Raw genomic sequence first — 17403 nt, 5'->3', positions numbered from 1 at the left:
CCTTAAGTCTTCATCACTCCTGCAGACAAAAACAACTCGTTATTTAATATGGAAAACACGTGCCCACGCACAAAGGGGTTTGGCATTTTAATCAACTAATAAGACTATTTGAGTATCTTGGTATGCTTATTGAAAAGCAGCACTACTGATTTCTTCACCCTTTATTTCATGTATTTCTTGTCCCATAAAACCACATACTTAATTAGTTGTTAACGCACGGGATCATTTCCGTTCATTTAGTGCCTCAAAATATAGTTGAGACAAATTTGATGGAAATTTGGCACTTGGTGCAAGCTAGCAGTTTTTTCACCCTGCTGTTAGAAAGAAATTCATAAAGGAAGAACCGGGGAATCTTACCTAAAATGACTTTTGTTGGTACTTTTGAAAGAGATGGCAGGGTTCCCCTCCACTAGAACCATCAAAACCTTGGCGTCAACCAGAGGTGCAGACCATACGCAAAACAGACAGAAACTTAGGAAGACCCTAGACATTTTTTTTGGGTGGAGAGAGGGAGAGAGAGAGATTCTAAACTTTTCTTGACAAAGTAACTTGGGAGAGACTATGCAGGCATGGAAGCCCCAGTGGAATGGAAGAAGGTTTCCAAACTCATGAATCAACCACACCCATGTCTATTTTGTTTACAAACGGTTTTTGCAACATGTAGGTGGTCATGGGCATGCTTAAATTTGTAGAAAAAAAAATCAAACACCATACACTTATTGCAGCAGATTGGGCCACAACCACGCTAGTTCGAATGTAATCACATGCCCATCAAAAGGTGGCATTCTTCATTTCTTGAGAGAGAGAGAGAGAGAGAGAGAGATCCGAACTGGTGGCTCACATTGCATGACACTTTAGAGTCCACGCAGATGGCATTGCATTCTAGGCTGAACGCTCTAACATGTCAATCCCATGCCAAAAGCACTTGAGCCTAAAACAGTTCAAAAATATTGAAAAGCAGATAGTTTGATTTGATCCAAGGGGTTTGGCAAGTGGGATGGGGCCTAGACCGTTTCTAGGTTCAAATCCCACGAGTGTCACACCCCTGCGTCTTGGTGACTCCCTGGAGTCAAGAGATAAGCCCTCAAAGTTTTACGCCAACATGGACAGAAAACTAAAGTACAACAGGCTGAGCCGCGGTTCTCTTCCAATTGTGTAGGTTATGCTTCTATCCGTTGTGCCTGTGTTTTTTTGTCTCTTCTCAAGGACATGGCTGACTGTTGCTACCAAGTGTAACATCACCTTGATTTCTAGCAGTCACAAATATTGCCGTTTTACTTATCACGCAATTTTCGAAAACGAACACAATTCCATAAAAACACTATTTTCAAAATACCACCTCCAAAACATCATGTTTTTATGTCATTAACATGGCACTTATATTTTTATTTTCATAATGTTTTTTTTTTATATTTTTCATATACTTTTAAAATTTAAATATGTTGATATTATCTTTCCACAAAAAACATTTTTTTATTTATCGCAAGATTTTCCTTTGCTAAGAAAATTCCGAAGCCCGACAACGGTTTCTACATTGTAACTCCTTGACCACTTCTGTTTTTGAACAGGGCATCTAGGGTTTTCCAATCAAGTACACAGCACCAGATTGAAGTTTCAAATCACTGGGTAGGCAAATCAACGAATGTTATAAATTACAAAATTCGAATTCTTGCAGTAGTTTACAATTAAACTAAACCTACAAATGACAAAACACATGGAAACAGGTCAGCAGCTAGCTTGATCTTTGCTGCCGAGTATACTCCCATATGGCAATAGCACCACTAACATGAACATTGAGTGATCTAACAACCCCCAACTGAGGAATCTCGATGCATGCATCCAGAATGTGTATGATATCCACAGGAATTCCCTCCTTTTCACGCCCAAGTACCAAAACCTGAAAAACAAATAATCCCTTAATAAAATTGTGAACAGATGCAGACTTCACCAAACTTTGAAGGCTATGAAACAAAATGGGTGGATATCTGCTGTCCACTACATGAAAGTGTAGAGCAGAAGAGTGGAAGCAAAGATTTCCATGGCCGCAGAATCAATTCAGCTAAGATCTATCATGCAAAGGTTGTAAATACATTACCGTTTTCCTTGGGAAAGAGTATTGATCAAGAGACACACTATTTGCTGTCTGCTCCAAACCCAGTAGGGAGAATCCATCCCTCTTTTTCCTCTCCAAAAAAGTTTTAATGCTGCATTCTGGAACTTCTATGATTGGAACCCACTTCTCAGCTGTCACACTAAACATAAACAATTATTTAAGAAATACTTGAAGTACACAAATGCGGTTCTCTGTCACAACTAAAATCGACTGATTCTTTACTGATGTCATAAAGATAAACAGCATGAACATCCCATTATGAGTTTTTAAAAAGTTCAAATACAGAAGTTACAGAGATAAGAAAGGCAAGTTCCAGCTCATGTTAGGGTATGTTTGGTTGCATGATTTGCATCTCATGTGATTTGGAATCAAATGTGATTTGAAGTCGTATGATTTCAAATCACATATTCCACCGTGATTTGGAATCACAAGAGATTCACTTCAAATGTGATTTCAAATCATATTCTGTTTCTCATTTGCAAGAGATTCCAAATCACATGTTTGGTTGGCTGTGCAAATGAGATTTATTCTCTCATTTGTCTCATTTGCATGAGATTCCAAATTCCGTTTGATTAACTGTGCAAATGAGATTCATTCTCTCACTAGTATGCAACCAAACATACCCTTAGAAAGCAACTAAAAGTGGAATGGCACCGGCAGTGGTCTAGAATCAATCAGGCAATTTGAAGAAGAAAGTGTTATCCTCCAGAATCAAATTTCATGTGACATACTACTCTACGTGGAAGCCAACAAAATTTCAGAGAATCAAAGGTGGATCATTGTCTGCTTCCTAATATCTACTTCAAGGTTTTCTCATAAAAGAATCAAATAAAGCTTTTAAATGATACCAAGGGGGGTTGGCATAGTGGGGTGGGGCCTTAGATGCTAGACGGACAGTTAAGGTTCGATTCTCATGGGTGTCGCCCCTCTGCGCAAGCCAATGCACAGCATAGGCCCCGGGGGCAGGGGTCCTAGCCTCGGAGTTTTACGCTGCCGACACGATGACCATAGGTATGGCAGGCTGAGCCAGTGCGACCAGGTCTCCGTACCGGGTGCGGTTTCTTTGGGTTATAAATAAAAAAAAAATGATACCGAGGACAGATCAACCACAAGAAAGGCATACAATGTAGAGTGACGACTTCATGTATAAAACACCACTTTTTATTTTAGAGGAAGGAACACATGGTTATAATGTGCATTTCAGTGGTAAATACATAACAATGCTTCACCTGATTAACTGAAACTGTTTATCTTGAATGACACTTTTATCTGCAATAGCTAAAGCAGCAGCCTTGAATACCTAGATGGCAGGCAGAACAATTGCCTGTAAGAAGCTAGGAATCCCAAATAAAAATAACATGACAACCATGCAGCCATTTGTTAAAAATAACTGCTTGACTTATCAGGAAAAGGAAAAGCTAGGAACCCAAATACAACTCCATGACGTGTTTCCACAATGCAGTTAGTCATTATGCAGTTTCACACCATACCTCACACGTTCGAGCTAATCCAGCAAGATTTGGTACACGATCAAGCAATGATGCAACAAGTATAAGTTCTTGTCTGCCATCTTTTAGTGATTCAACATTTCTACTCAGTAGCATCATCGAACAAAGAAGTTGATCTTCCTCTTCCATTTCTGAATGCAGGAAAGAATATTTGAAACATCATACCTCCAATCGTGGATTAAAACTAAAAGCAGAATTGGTCCTGCTATACACAATATGACATGGAAACTGTCTTCTCCAAGTCCACAAATTTATGTTCCATCAGTTCCTTCAAGGTCATGCCTTTGTGCAGTATATGATATTAAAAAATTGTTTGCATTACTAGTTTCCAAATTAAATTATCTCGCCATTTTGAGAAGGTAAACTTAATGTACATGAGCTCTTTACGGAATGCCAAAACTAAAATGAGGTGCAAGGGAGCAAAAAATAATACAAATATGGCCATCATTTTTAGGGGGAAAAAATTATGTTTATTTCCAGACCAAAAGAACTGCATCCTATGATGTTCAATTTCTTTTTTTTTTTGGCACATAAAGTCATGAACTAGTTCAAAGTACAAACCTGCAAGTGACCTTGAACAGCTAATCATTTTGTTGAGTGTAAGCTTCTTCTGGAAATTGAAAGACATATCTTTAGGAAGACCAGAACATGATGTTCCATTGTCCACCACCAGTGGTTGTGTCATCTTATTTGCTTCCTGAACTGCAAGACCCTCGTTCTTTAGGATCCTTTCATCATTTGCCATAGACAACCGAAGATCTTCCCTGGCATCCTGAAATACTTTACATATGAGATACTGGCATGCTAAAGGAAGAAAGAAGAAAGCATGCACTTACATTTAGAAAATTTGTCACTTGATCCATGAGTGATGTCGGCACACATTCAAATTCGACATCCTTGATATGAAGAACAAATGTTCAGATAAGTACACGATTTTGGTTTGTAGGGAAAGCAATAAAATGGGAACAAAAAAGTATAAAGGACACAAAATCTTACCTCATCCTTGGAAGCAAATATGCCTTTAGGAGTTGAGGAAAAGTTTGGATCAAAAACATCAAGAAAACCTTGCATTGAAGACCTTAACCTGAGAGACTAACATCATAAATATTCAAATGAAACTAGGGATAACACTCAGACTACTAGATGTTTCCTCATTTATTATCACTAATCATTTATACCAACAGAGAAAATTTTATCCAATCCTCTTATATGTCGCTACACAAGGTAGTCATGGTTACCCTAAAACATGCAATTAAATTGAAGAAAGGGGAAAATGAAAAGAAAAATACAAATCCATCCTCTGTCTACCTGTTTGTGCATTTGTGCAGGCACGTCCAAGCCAATGAAAAATATGCCTTGAACTTCTACAAAGTTGTTCATCCATTTCAAAGTATCAAAATGAACGTTTGACAGATCTAGCTATGTTCAGCCTATTGAGGTTAAGCAACAGATGAGTATCATCTTCCCCTGCTGATTTAATCACTCCAGCACAACTCCATACATGTCATCATCATCAAGCCTTATCCCAACTACATGGAGTCTGGTCCTATTTTTTCATTCCTTTCTACCTAGAGCTACAACTTCGGTCACTTTACAATCTTTCATATCACTACTGACTGCCTCCTTCCAAGTTAATGCTGTACCCATATGCTGATGTTAGCATTTAATGCATTTCGAAAGAAACCAAAAAGGCCATAGGTTTCATGTGTTACGGAATAGGTTGTACTGTGTTTGTATTAAATTCTTTTGTACTTCTCTTTTTAGTGAGGGTATAACAGTCATTCAAGTTATAACCTCTTGTGTAGTGGTATTTTTGTAATTTTACCATGTATTTTATATAAAAGAGGAGACGCCAGGTCCAATCAGATTACTGGGACATCTATTTTGTTCTCTCCTGTTATATATATATATATATTCATGTTCTTGTGTATGTAATATAGTATATATACATTTAAACATATAAATACTATACTTTTCTTTATTGTAATAGGTAATACCCATCAGGGGTATTTTGGTCATTTCTATTTGTAATAGGGTCTGTCTAATTGGGACAGATTTATTCTTTTCTTTATTTTTCCTTTATTGATTTGGTTAGCGGCTCTATAGTCTTTTGCCATAGAGACGTTGGGAGCTCCCAAATGCACTCCTCATGCCTTATGTTGTGTACCCCTCTCCCTTGTTAATGCATTTTATTAAGCATTTTATAAAGATTATATTTTTTATGTGTGTTCTTGCCCTTTGTACCATTTGTGTGCTGAGCCCTTTGTGGCTTATTGTATTTATCCAATTAGTGGTTTTTGTGTTTGTGCACTTTTGTAGCCCTTTGGTGGCGTTGTGTTTGTGCACACGTAGTTTCATTCAGAGTTACCAGTCGAGGAAGCGGGAGCGGGAAGCGATACGGGAAGCGGGAGCGGGAAGCGAGGCACTTTCAAAAATTTAGGAAGCGGGGAAGCGTGGGACCACTTAGAAGAAAATTCCGAACCGTCTCGGAAACGACCTAGGAAGCGAACCGGAAGCGACCTAGGAAGCGAACCGGAAGCGAGGGGGAAGCAAAAAAAAAAAAAAAATGAAAAAATGGGGAAGCGAGGGGGAAGCGAGGGGGAAGCGAGGGGGAAGCGTGGGGGAAACGTGGGGGAAGCGTGGGGGAAGCGCGCTTCCCATTTATGGGAAGCGCGTTTCCCATAAAAGGGGGGACGCACTTCCCATAAAAGGGAAGCGCGCTTCCCAAAAAAGGGGGACGCTTCCCCTCACGCTTCGGAAGCACGACGTTTCGCGCTTCCGAAGCGCGCTTCCCCTTTTGCCTAGGCGCTTCCGGTAACTCTGGTTTCATTACATGGTATCAATGCCACCAATATCGCCGATATTTTGAAAATATCATGATATTATCGGTTATTTCAAGGTAGTTGATAATATCAAGAATATATCGTGATATTTTCAAAATATCGCTAGAAACAAAGCATCACAGTATTTTTTGAGAGAAATTCTTTTTTTATTTTAAGTTTGCATTTCCTATTTTTTTGTTTCTTTTATATTTTAAAACCTTTAAAACATGTTTCTTTACATTTTTGAAATAAAAATAATGCAAAACTTATTATTTTTTAGCTTTTCTATTGTTATTTATATTTAAAAAAATTTTAAACTCCTAAGATTTTCCCAAGATATTCCCAAAATTTATCAACTTTTGAAAATCTCTCCGAGAAATACCCTCGTCGAGAAGTTACTTTTAATGATACAGGTGACTATGCATGGTATCAGAGTGCCTCATTGTTCTCACTCTTGGGCATTGGTGATCGTGCTACTCAAAGTGTTTGTAGTGTTCGGCGTGGTCGTGTTCATCATCAACCATTCCCATTATTGTCTCTCTTATCTCCCTCTTCTTCGTCATGGCCAAAAAAGATTCAAAGATCGATCTCTCCTTCAAATTGAATGATTCCAACTATTTAATGCGGGCGACCACCATGGAAAATCAGCTCAAAGGCAAAAAACTTTGGGGTTATGTTGGTGGGACCGTATCTGAGCCTATTCTTAAACTCACCAAGAAGGAAGGAAATCAAGAGAAGGTTATTAATGAAGAAGAGAACAAGCCATAATTGAATATCAATCCAAAGTTGAAGATTAAGAAAGTGAACATGCCAAAATCTTGGCGTGGTTTATGAGATATGTCGAACTCAAAGTTTGTGCCAACCTTGAAAAATTTAGAAAAGCCAATGAGGCTTGAAATTTTATGAAGGGTATGTATACCCAAAAAGACTTAGCAAGACAATTTTTTTTATGAAAAACTAAGGGCTATTAAACAAGGGGATATGTGTGCGTGACTACTTTAGGATATTACCCCATTTGTCAGATGAATTTTCCTTTCTTGAACCCAAATGGGTATCAGCCGTGGATGTTGAACTAAGGCAGGAAAAAATGTAGAAGGAACATTTTTTCCAATTTCTTTATGGTCTTCACCCGAAATTCGACTAAGTTCGGGCATCCTTATTACATAGGACATCACACCTCCTCTAAATGAATCTCTTGCCGAAATATATCAAGAAGAGACTTGTTTGTCGATGACAAAAGAGGTTGATGAAGTTCATGTTGTTTCAAGACTGGAAAAAAACTTGAAGACATAAGCCTCATCATTTTTGGAGGCCTAACAATGGAGGGGGAATAAAATTTGTTTGTCATTTTTGTAATGGGTTGGGACATATCAAACCCAATTATCTCAAGCTAAAAAAAAATGTGTCTTATGTTAGAGAAAAGTCCTTTAAAGCAATTGAAGAGCCAAAGAATGATGGGGCCTCAAGGAATCCATTACGCAATTAACGAAATCTCTCCAACAAATTTTTAAGACAAACTCTTCTACCACATCCACATCCACATCCGGTGCCACGGTTTTATCTCCAGGTATGTCTTCTTAGATTCTTGACTCGGGTGCTTCTTTTGATATGACCCCCAATGCCTCTCTTCTATCCGAACAATATATCAATTCATTTAAATCTTTTGCTTTTACCGCCTATGAAACATCCTTAGAGGTTAAAATAATTGAAAATGTAGATAAAGCTTCAAACAAATCAAAAGAATTTTATGTTCCAAAAATTAGAGATATATCGAAATTGAACTTAAAGTTTTTTCGGTTTCTCAAAATTTCGATCATGGTTGTGAAGTTTTTTTTTCACCTATCAGTTGCTATATGCAGTATCTCCAGTCCGAGAAGCGGATTGAGCAAGGTCATAGGAGAGGAGATCTCTACTATATGGATTTTTTGTCTTTACCATTCAAATCTTTTTGTAATCATACCCTATCAAAGGATGTTGTCTCTTTCCATTTTTGAAAAAATTTTGCAACGAAAAGGAATTTGTTTGCAATGTCATATTCTTAGAAAAATGCATTCTTCTCTTTTTCCTAATAGTAACTTTGTTTTTCAAAGACCTTTCGAGTTGGTGCATTCAGATGTATGGGAACTCGCGCCCGTCATGTCAAAATGGAGATATTCCTACTATGTAGTTTTTGTTGATGATTACACTAAATATACTTGGATATAATTTCTTAGGTTCAAATCCGATGTCTTGTCCTTTTTTAAAGAATTTCACATGCTTATCAAAAACCAACTATTTTTCGATTTGATTTGGGAGGAGAATATATACAATGAATTTTAAAATTATTTTAAGCAAAATGAGATTATTTACCAAAGGTCTTGCCCAAAAACACCTCAACAAAATGGACTTGCGGACAGGAAGCACAGGCATATTATCGAAACAACTCAAACCCTACTCATTTCCAAGAACATTCTGAAGTATTTTTGTGTCAAAGCCACGCTTTACACAATATATCTTATAAATAGAATGCCTTTATCTTCTCTTAAAAATATTTCTCCTTTTGAAAATTTGTTCAAAATAACTCTAGATTTTAAGAGTGTTTAGTTGCAAATGCTTTATTCTTTTTCAAGAAAATGATAAACCTTCACAAAAAGTCGTGGAATCTGCTTTCATTGGATATGATGAAAATAAAAAAGGATATAGATGTTATGATTCAAAAAATAACAAATTTTATATTTCAAGAAATGTGACTTTCTTAGAAGAATAAAACAGATTTGATAAAAAAAAATCCTTCAAAGTAAATTGATTACCCTTTCCTTTTTGATTTATTACCTAGAAATAATACCCAAGTATTGAATGTGTTGATGAAGAGATCTCTCTTGATAGGGATAATTCTCTTAATGAAGAAGATAACTCTCTTAGTGAGAATTCTTTTAATGAGTTGTGTGTTTATACTCGACGTGAGGGTGAAAGACAACAAAGTGCTTTTCAAAATTATTTACAAGGTCAACCAATAGAACTTGTCTAAAAAGTCTCGAAAATTCTAGGCCTCCAAGCAAGTTTGTATCTTACAAATCTTTTTCCCCAAAATATAGGGCTTGCTTGATGACTATTCATGCCTACCATGAACCCTATAATTTCAATGAAGCTAAACCATTCCCATTGGATAGAAGCCATGAAATTAGAATTAGAAACTCTTCGTAAAGCCAAAACATAGAAAGTTGCTTGTACCCATAGGAAAGAAGGCTATAGGTTGTAGATGAGTTTTTAAAGTAAAAAACAAAAGAGATGGGTCGCTAGAAAGGTATAAAGCCAAATTAGTGTCTAAAGGATATTCACAAGAATATGGTATTGACTATGATAAGACTTTTGCCCTTATTGCTAGGATGACTAGTGTTAGGACTTTGATTGCCTTAGCATCCATTAAAAAAATGTATATTTATCAGTTAGTGTGAAAAACACTTTTCTTAATGGTGACCTTTGTGAAGAAGTTTATATGGATCCTCCACCCGGGTATAACATTGAAAATGACCAAACTCTTAAACTTTAAAAAAAATGCTCTTTATGGTATTAAACAATCCCCAAAGGCCTGATATGATCGATTCAGTAATGTTATTATTGAAAGTGGTTGTCTCCTGTTATACTGACACTATAAGAAATGCAAAGAATAATATAATTGTTCTGCTATTATATGTTGATGATATGATTATCACTGAAAATGATAAAAAGGGCAGTGAAGAAATTAAGAATATTCTTAAAAAAAAATTTGATATTCGGAGGTAATTTTTAGGCATTGAAGTTGCCTACACTCCTAAGGGGTATGTGCATTCTCAATTCTGGTCTAACTGATGAAAAAAAGATAGATATTGCAGAGGTGATCAATGAAAACATGAGGCCCAATGATGGGAACTTCATTAGAGGATCCTATTCCCTATCGTCAGTTGATCGGGTCTCCACATACTTATCTATCATCAGGCTAGATAATACAACATGTGGTTCACAATGCAAGTCAATTGCAGCATGCTCCCACTTACGTTCATATGGCAACAATCATGCATATTGTCAAATATTTAAATGAGACAGTGACAAAAGGACTCTTCTTATCCTCTTCTTCATCTCCTATTTTAATTGTCGATATTGACTTTAATTGAGGTGGTAATCCAATTAATCGTATTTCTCCTACAGGTTATTGTATATTTTTCGGTGATTCACTTATATTATGGAGATATAAGAAACAAGAAAAGGTGTCTTTGTCCTCCACTAAAGCTTAATACCAAGAGATGACTACTACTACCACTGAAATTATTTGGTTGAGAAGTCTGCTCAAGGATATGGGTGTCATAATCTCAACTCTTTCAAAAATGTGTTGCGACAACAAGAGCACAATTTATATTGCTAGCAACGACAATTTTCACAGACGAATAAAGCACATCAAGATGGATTGTCATTATGCTCAAGATGAATTTCTAAAGGGCACTATTGAACTTTCTTATGTCATGTCAGAATATCAACTTGTGGATTTCTTCACCAAAGCATTACGTCACCATGGTTTTCTTTGCTCTTAGACAAACTTTCGGTGATCACACCGTCAGTTTGATGGGGGTTATATATATATATATACTATACTATACTATACTTTTCTTTATTATAATAGGTAATACCCATGAGGGGTATTTTGGTCATTTCTCTTTGTAATAGGGTCTGTCCAATAGGGACAGATTTATTCCTTTTCTTTATTTTTCCTTCCTTTATTTGGTTAGGGGATCTATGGTCTTTTGATCATAGAAACGTTGGGAGCTCCCAACGTCTCTATCGGGAGCTCCCAAAGGCATTCCTCATGCCTTATGTTGTGTATAAATTGAGGGGGTTATCCCTCTCCCATGTTAATGTTTTTTCTTATGCAAGTATTGTTGGGAAATGAACCAAGCAGCTCACAGCTCGACTCGGTTCAGCTCGTCCAAAACTTGTTTGTGATCGTTTAATGAGCTTGGCGATACGAGCTGCAAGCAGCTTGTGTGGAATAAGTCAGACGAGTATGAACAATGGCTGTTTATTTTGGCTCGGCTCGTATAAGCTTGTTTAGACAATTTATATATACACATATTTATATGCCTTATATAACACAAAACTTTGAGCAACTCATCTAGTGCAAGCAACAATGAGGTCTTGGGTTCAAATATCAATGTATACGCATGCATTCAAGAATGCTTTTCTTTAAAACGAGCCAGCTCGGTCATCTAACTCGAGCTCATACTTGACTCGGCTAGGCTGATACAAGCTAGACGAGCCAAAACCAAATAGTGCTTGTTTGGTTCGTTAGGCTCATTTACCATCCCTAGCTGCGGGGCGGAAACCTTACTAGCCAACCCCCATGCATGAAAGGGGTGGCTGGTTTCTTTAACCCCAAGCCGCCTCCTTGCCCTCTTCCTTCTCCCATCACGGGTGAAACATCCACCATCCGAACCAGTTCAATTTGGAACTAGTTTGGTTTGGAACTAGTTCAGTCTGGAATCAGTTCAACTGTAATGACCTCAACTGACCTTTAAAAAATACTAGAACTTTTTTTTTTAACATTTGCGGAAAACCTCCCAAGGACCCAGGGCACATTACAAATTTAACATAACAAAACCATAAATCATTCCATGCATTAAATCACTTAAAAATAATAAATCAAACATTATTAATTAAATAAATAAGTCGAATGTCAAAATATAGAAATCGACTCCCAAAGACCCAGCCATATGGCTCACATCCTCCAGCTAGTCAGTCCTAGACATCACCGAGCACCTATGCCCATAAAACAGTTTTAGAAAACGAGTAAGAATCAAAGTCCTCTAAAAATCCAACAGTAAAGAAAATAGCATAAATTAACTCTTGCATAAATTTTAGAGGAAACTCACAAGCAATAACTTACCACACCTATCTTACCATTTAAGCATTCAACCAAATATCAACTAAAATCAAATATGCATGAATACATGAACTAATGCTAAATGGTAAAATATGCATCATTCAATGCACATGCATGAATAACTTATTAAGTTATTTATCAAAGTTGCTTTTGCATGCATATCCCTATTAAATGCATACAAATTTAATTTTTACTTTTTCTTAAACCTGAGGATACTCAAAATGAGCACAATTCCCAAGGTTCAAGTTAGCTTCTCAGTTATAGCTTAACAAACAATTTGTATTTTATTTACTGGGTTTCATACTTGTTGCTCGACCGATATCAAGAATTAACACCATCAATTAGACCATTAAGATTCAACACCTAATGCAGGGACATCAGGAAAATTAACATCCACTGACATCACTTTCTTTGTATACCAATAACTACAGTTGAGTCAACACCCCCCCCCAAGCAAAGTAGCTGAAAGCTCTCCAAAACCGTAGTCGAGAAGTGAACCACACATCGGGTTCTGAGACACAATTGCACACGGAGTTTTAGTACCTCACGATCCCCCATAACTGTCATCCAAGATTCTTACACTTTGAAAGGGACATCAAGGAAGAGTGTAATAAAATTGTTTTTGTCTCTTTTACCATTTAAATCAATTTCAAGTTCTTTACACAAGAACCGTTTTACAAATCAACATGCAATAACCATTTTGGGCCCTAACCCTCACAATTTAAAACAACAACAAACAACAACAACAACAACTACGCCTTCATCCCAAAACAATTGGGGTCAGCGATATGAACCAAAAAAGAAATTCATTTTGGGTCTTCCACATGAATCCTTTTCCTCCAATCATTTCTATCCAACGCCATGTCCTCGGTGAGGTTCAAAGCATTCATATCCTTTCCTATCATCTCCATCCAAGTCTTCCTAGGCCTACCCCGACCTCTTTTAACTAATATATTTTCCCATTTCTCCAACCTTCTAACTGGAGCATCATTAGGCCTTCGCCGAATATGTCCAAACCACCGTAAACGATTCTCTCGCATCTTATTTTCAATGGGTGCAACACCTACCTTCTTACGTATCTCTTCGTTCCGAATCTTATCTTTTATTGTATTTCCACACATCCATCTAAGCATCCGCATCTCAGCTACACTCATTTTTTGAATATGATGTCTCTTGGCAGCCCAACATTCCGTACCATATAGTAAAGCGGGTCTAATAGTCGTCCTATAAAACTTTCCCTTCAACCGCAATGGCATTCTACGATCGCACAGCACTCCAGTAGCACTTTTCCATTTCATCCACCCAACCTTTATCCTATGATTTACATCTCCATCAATTTCTCCATACTTTTGAATGATGGATCCCAAATATTTGAAATAATCATTCACCGGTATATCTTGCTCACCAAGCTTCACTACACTCCCATCACTACTTCGTTGCTTACTAAACCGACATTCCATATATTCAGTCTTACTCTTACTCAACTTAAAACCTCTAGCTTCCAATGTCTGTCTCCATAATTCTAACTTAGCATTAACCCCAGCTCTAGACTCATCAATCAAAACAATATCATCAGCAAACAACATACACCACGGTACATTTTCTAGACTCATCAATCAAAACAAAACAATGTGACATAGGTACCAAATCAAAAAAATACATTTTCCGATCAGATTCATGCATGAATACGATCACCTTCATGTACAACGAATCAACTAAGTAAGAATATGCAGATACTTCCTGATCAGATTCAAGTATATGTGCTAAAAGATTCATGTACATATTTAGCTCCATGAACATGAAACGGCTAAGCAGGAATAACAAAAATTGATCAGATTCATGTACATGAATCGGCTATGCAGAAAATTTCAAATGCCGATCAGATTCGTGTACATGATCAGTTTTACGTACATAAATCGGATATGTAGCAACTTAAATATGCTGGTCAGATTCATGTACATGATTTTGATCATGTACATAGATCGGCCAGTCAGAAAATAAACATTTGCTTGTCAGATTCATGTACATGATCAAATTTATGTACATGAATCAACCATGCAGAAAATATTAACTGTGGGTCGGATTCATGTACATGATTTGATTCATGTACATGTATCGACCAATCAGAAAAAATATCAACAGCCGGTCAGATTATGTACATGTGTCGACCATTTAGAAAATATTAACAAATAGTCTGATTCATGTACATGATCAAATTCATGTACATGTATCGACCATAAAGAAAATATTAACTGCGGGTCAGATTCATGTACATGTATTGACCAATCAAGAATTAACCAACAGATGGCCAGATTCATATACATGGATCGGCCAACACCAACATAATCAACTGCTGTCCAGATTCACGTATATGATCAGATTCATGTACATAGATCGGTCAACACAAAATATCTAGCTACTGGCCAGCTTCATGTAGATGACCAGATTCATGTACATGGATCAGCCAACACAAAATATCCAGCTGTTGGCCAGATTCATGTACATGGATCGACCAACACAAGATATTCATGAGTATGAACTTGAAATCGGCAAGACTGAGATGCATATATATTTTCAGATGCATGAACAATAAAATCAGAAACACATATATGTGCATGAGCATGAAATCGGCAAATCAGAAGTATATACATATATATTTCAGATGCATGAGTAATGAAATCAACAACTAAGAGATACACACATTTATTTTAAATGGATAATCATATAATCGACAGAACTGAAATAAATATATACATTTTCAGATGCATGAGCATGAAAAATCAACAAACCTGAAGTATATATATATATATATATATATATATATATATATATATATATATATATATATATATATTCAAATGCATAAGCAAGGAAAATCGACAAATCTGAAGTGTATATATATATATTCAGATGCATGAACAAGGAAAATCAACCAATCTGAAGTATATATATATATATATATATATGCATGAACAAGGAAAATCGACTAATCGGAAATATATGTACATATTCATCAAACTCATGAAATCGGCAACCATGAAAGATATATGCATATGTATTTCTAATTGGATTCATGCAATCCACAATCATGAACAATATATATATCTTTGAAATCAGATTTTCCTTTTCTCTCTCTAAACCCATGCTCGAATCGATTTATACGAAGTCCTTTCCCGTGCGAATTAAGAGAGAAACCCGTACCTTGATTTGAAGTTGCAAATAAACTAAAGAAAATCGTAGAATGCTTGTTTTCTTCTTCTTCTTTCCCTTCCTAAACCTCATGATTTTTTCCTCTCTCTCTCTCTCTCTCTCTAGAACACGAGTTCTAGACTATGTCACTGTTAGAAAGTGACTTGAAATACATTGGGTTCAATAATGAACCCATATCTATGCACGTGAAGTGCAAATATACCCATTAAAGGGAAACAACATAAGCACATAATGTGCTAACACATAAAACCCATAAAAAGGGAAAAATATGACATAAAGTCATAAGTTGCATATCATTGAAGAATAATGGCGAAGGGGTAAAAACCCCATTACAATGGAGCATAAGCTCCCTCAAGAAGTGAGAAAATACAAAGGGGAGAGCCCCTATTTATAAGCAAGAAAATGAGCCAAAGGGGGCTCCCAAGAGAGTCGTTGGGAGCCCCCAACGGTCACATATGTGACCGTTGGAGGCTCCCCAACGACTCTTTGGGGAGCCTCCCTATGTGGCACAAAAGCCGAAAATTAAAAGGAAAAAAAGAAGAAAAATAAAAAATAAAAAATGGAAAATTACAAGCAATATTCCAAAGTGGAATATGCGCAAAACAGGAATTTACAGAAATACCCTTTTGGGGAAATAAAGAATATATATTTATATTCATATACATATACATATACATATATATATGTATATGTATCTATATATATATGAATATAAATATATACGAGATTACAAATGACGATAATACACATATTTTAACATCCCCCCTCAAACTTTGCGGGGGAAAACCCGAAAGTTTGGAAAATCAAAGGGAAGTCTTGAGACGAAGTCCGATTCTTCAAAAGTCTTTAAGGAAAAACTCCATCTTCATCACAGTTTGAGCTAGGTCTTCAAGTCCAATTCCCCATCGATCGAATCCATGATGCATCTAATGTTCCACATCTTTAGCGATCCTGTAGAGAATCAACAAAGAAACAAGTAAAACATATCTTTGCACTTTTACTCAAATGGACCATTTCTAACTAGCATAATTATGGATGACCTATGTTAGAAATTATGCAAATTATGCAGAAATGACATTTAAAGTTTCAAAATCATACATCATGTTAAAACAAACTGAGCGGAAGCAAATTATGCAAAACTAAATTGCAAGAATGCATAATGCATTCATAAGGTCCAACATTGGACAAATATAACCCCATAATGGGGAATAACAAAAAGATCCATGAAGGGATACCACAAGAAGCCTACGAAGAGGCATAAAATACATGTGCTTTATTGAATGAGAGCCCAAAAAAGGCCATAAAGAGCATATGCATATACTTATCATTAAATGAATTAATACTCAAAGAACTCATTAATGATCATGCTTTAAACATGTAATGAAGTCCCAAACAAGAGAAACGAAGTCTCCAAGCATACTTTAGGCAAAATAAACCCAAGAGTTCACAAGGTTTTAAAATCATTTATGAAAGTTATACTTAATTGACAAAATCCAAATTTTGCATATAAGGGTAGCAAAAACCATAAGCACTTAATATATAGATTAAATGCTAAGAAATCAACTTGATATGTATATCAAAAGGATGATTTACTTGAAAAACACAAGTCATGAATGGAATTTTGCAAATTTCAATAATAGTTTATTCATTACAAACAACTTCCTCATTAGTCGTCCAAAACCCATAAATCAAGTGTATAAGCTACTAGATCAAGAATATAAAACCATTAAAGGCAAAAGACACACACAAAGGTGTGTAAACGAACCTCTTGTCTACATATAATAATACTTGAAATAAGTGCATCTACGACAAGAGCAAGAGAATACATGCCAACATGGACTAAAAAGTATCTCTTGTCTA

The 17403-nt window shown here is 36.3% G+C and overlaps 1 protein-coding gene across 2 annotated transcripts in view; it reads right to left on the bottom strand.

Annotated features, from left to right (window-relative positions):
• Positions 1 to 1501: 1501 nt before the first annotated feature.
• The window catches only part of LOC149845324 (tRNA/rRNA methyltransferase (SpoU) family protein), a 208494-nt gene continuing 192592 nt past the window's right edge, over positions 1502 to 17403 (bottom strand). Inside the window, exons 29-35 of one of the 2 annotated variants that reach the window (XM_089995694.1) lie at positions 4618 to 4705; positions 4458 to 4517; positions 4183 to 4393; positions 3604 to 3752; positions 3343 to 3413; positions 2096 to 2252; positions 1502 to 1897 (exon numbers count right to left, since the gene is read on the bottom strand). In XM_089995694.1, coding sequence (XP_089851820.1) covers positions 1733 to 1897; positions 2096 to 2252; positions 3343 to 3413; positions 3604 to 3752; positions 4183 to 4393; positions 4458 to 4517; positions 4618 to 4705 — 901 coding nt within the window. In that variant the 3' untranslated portion in view covers positions 1502 to 1732. Of the gene's footprint in view, positions 1898 to 2095; positions 2253 to 3342; positions 3414 to 3603; positions 3753 to 4182; positions 4394 to 4457; positions 4518 to 4617; positions 4706 to 17403 lie in introns of those variants that run through there. The other variant, XM_089995695.1, reaches the window with a different exon arrangement.

Source organism: Nuphar pumila, chromosome 2, assembly GCF_984573655.1.
Source record: "Nuphar pumila chromosome 2, dmNupPumi1.hap1.1, whole genome shotgun sequence".
Lineage (NCBI taxonomy): Eukaryota > Viridiplantae > Streptophyta > Magnoliopsida > Nymphaeales > Nymphaeaceae > Nuphar > Nuphar pumila.
Note: the sequence above shows the minus strand (reverse complement) of the source record. Positions and strands in the feature narration are given on the sequence as shown.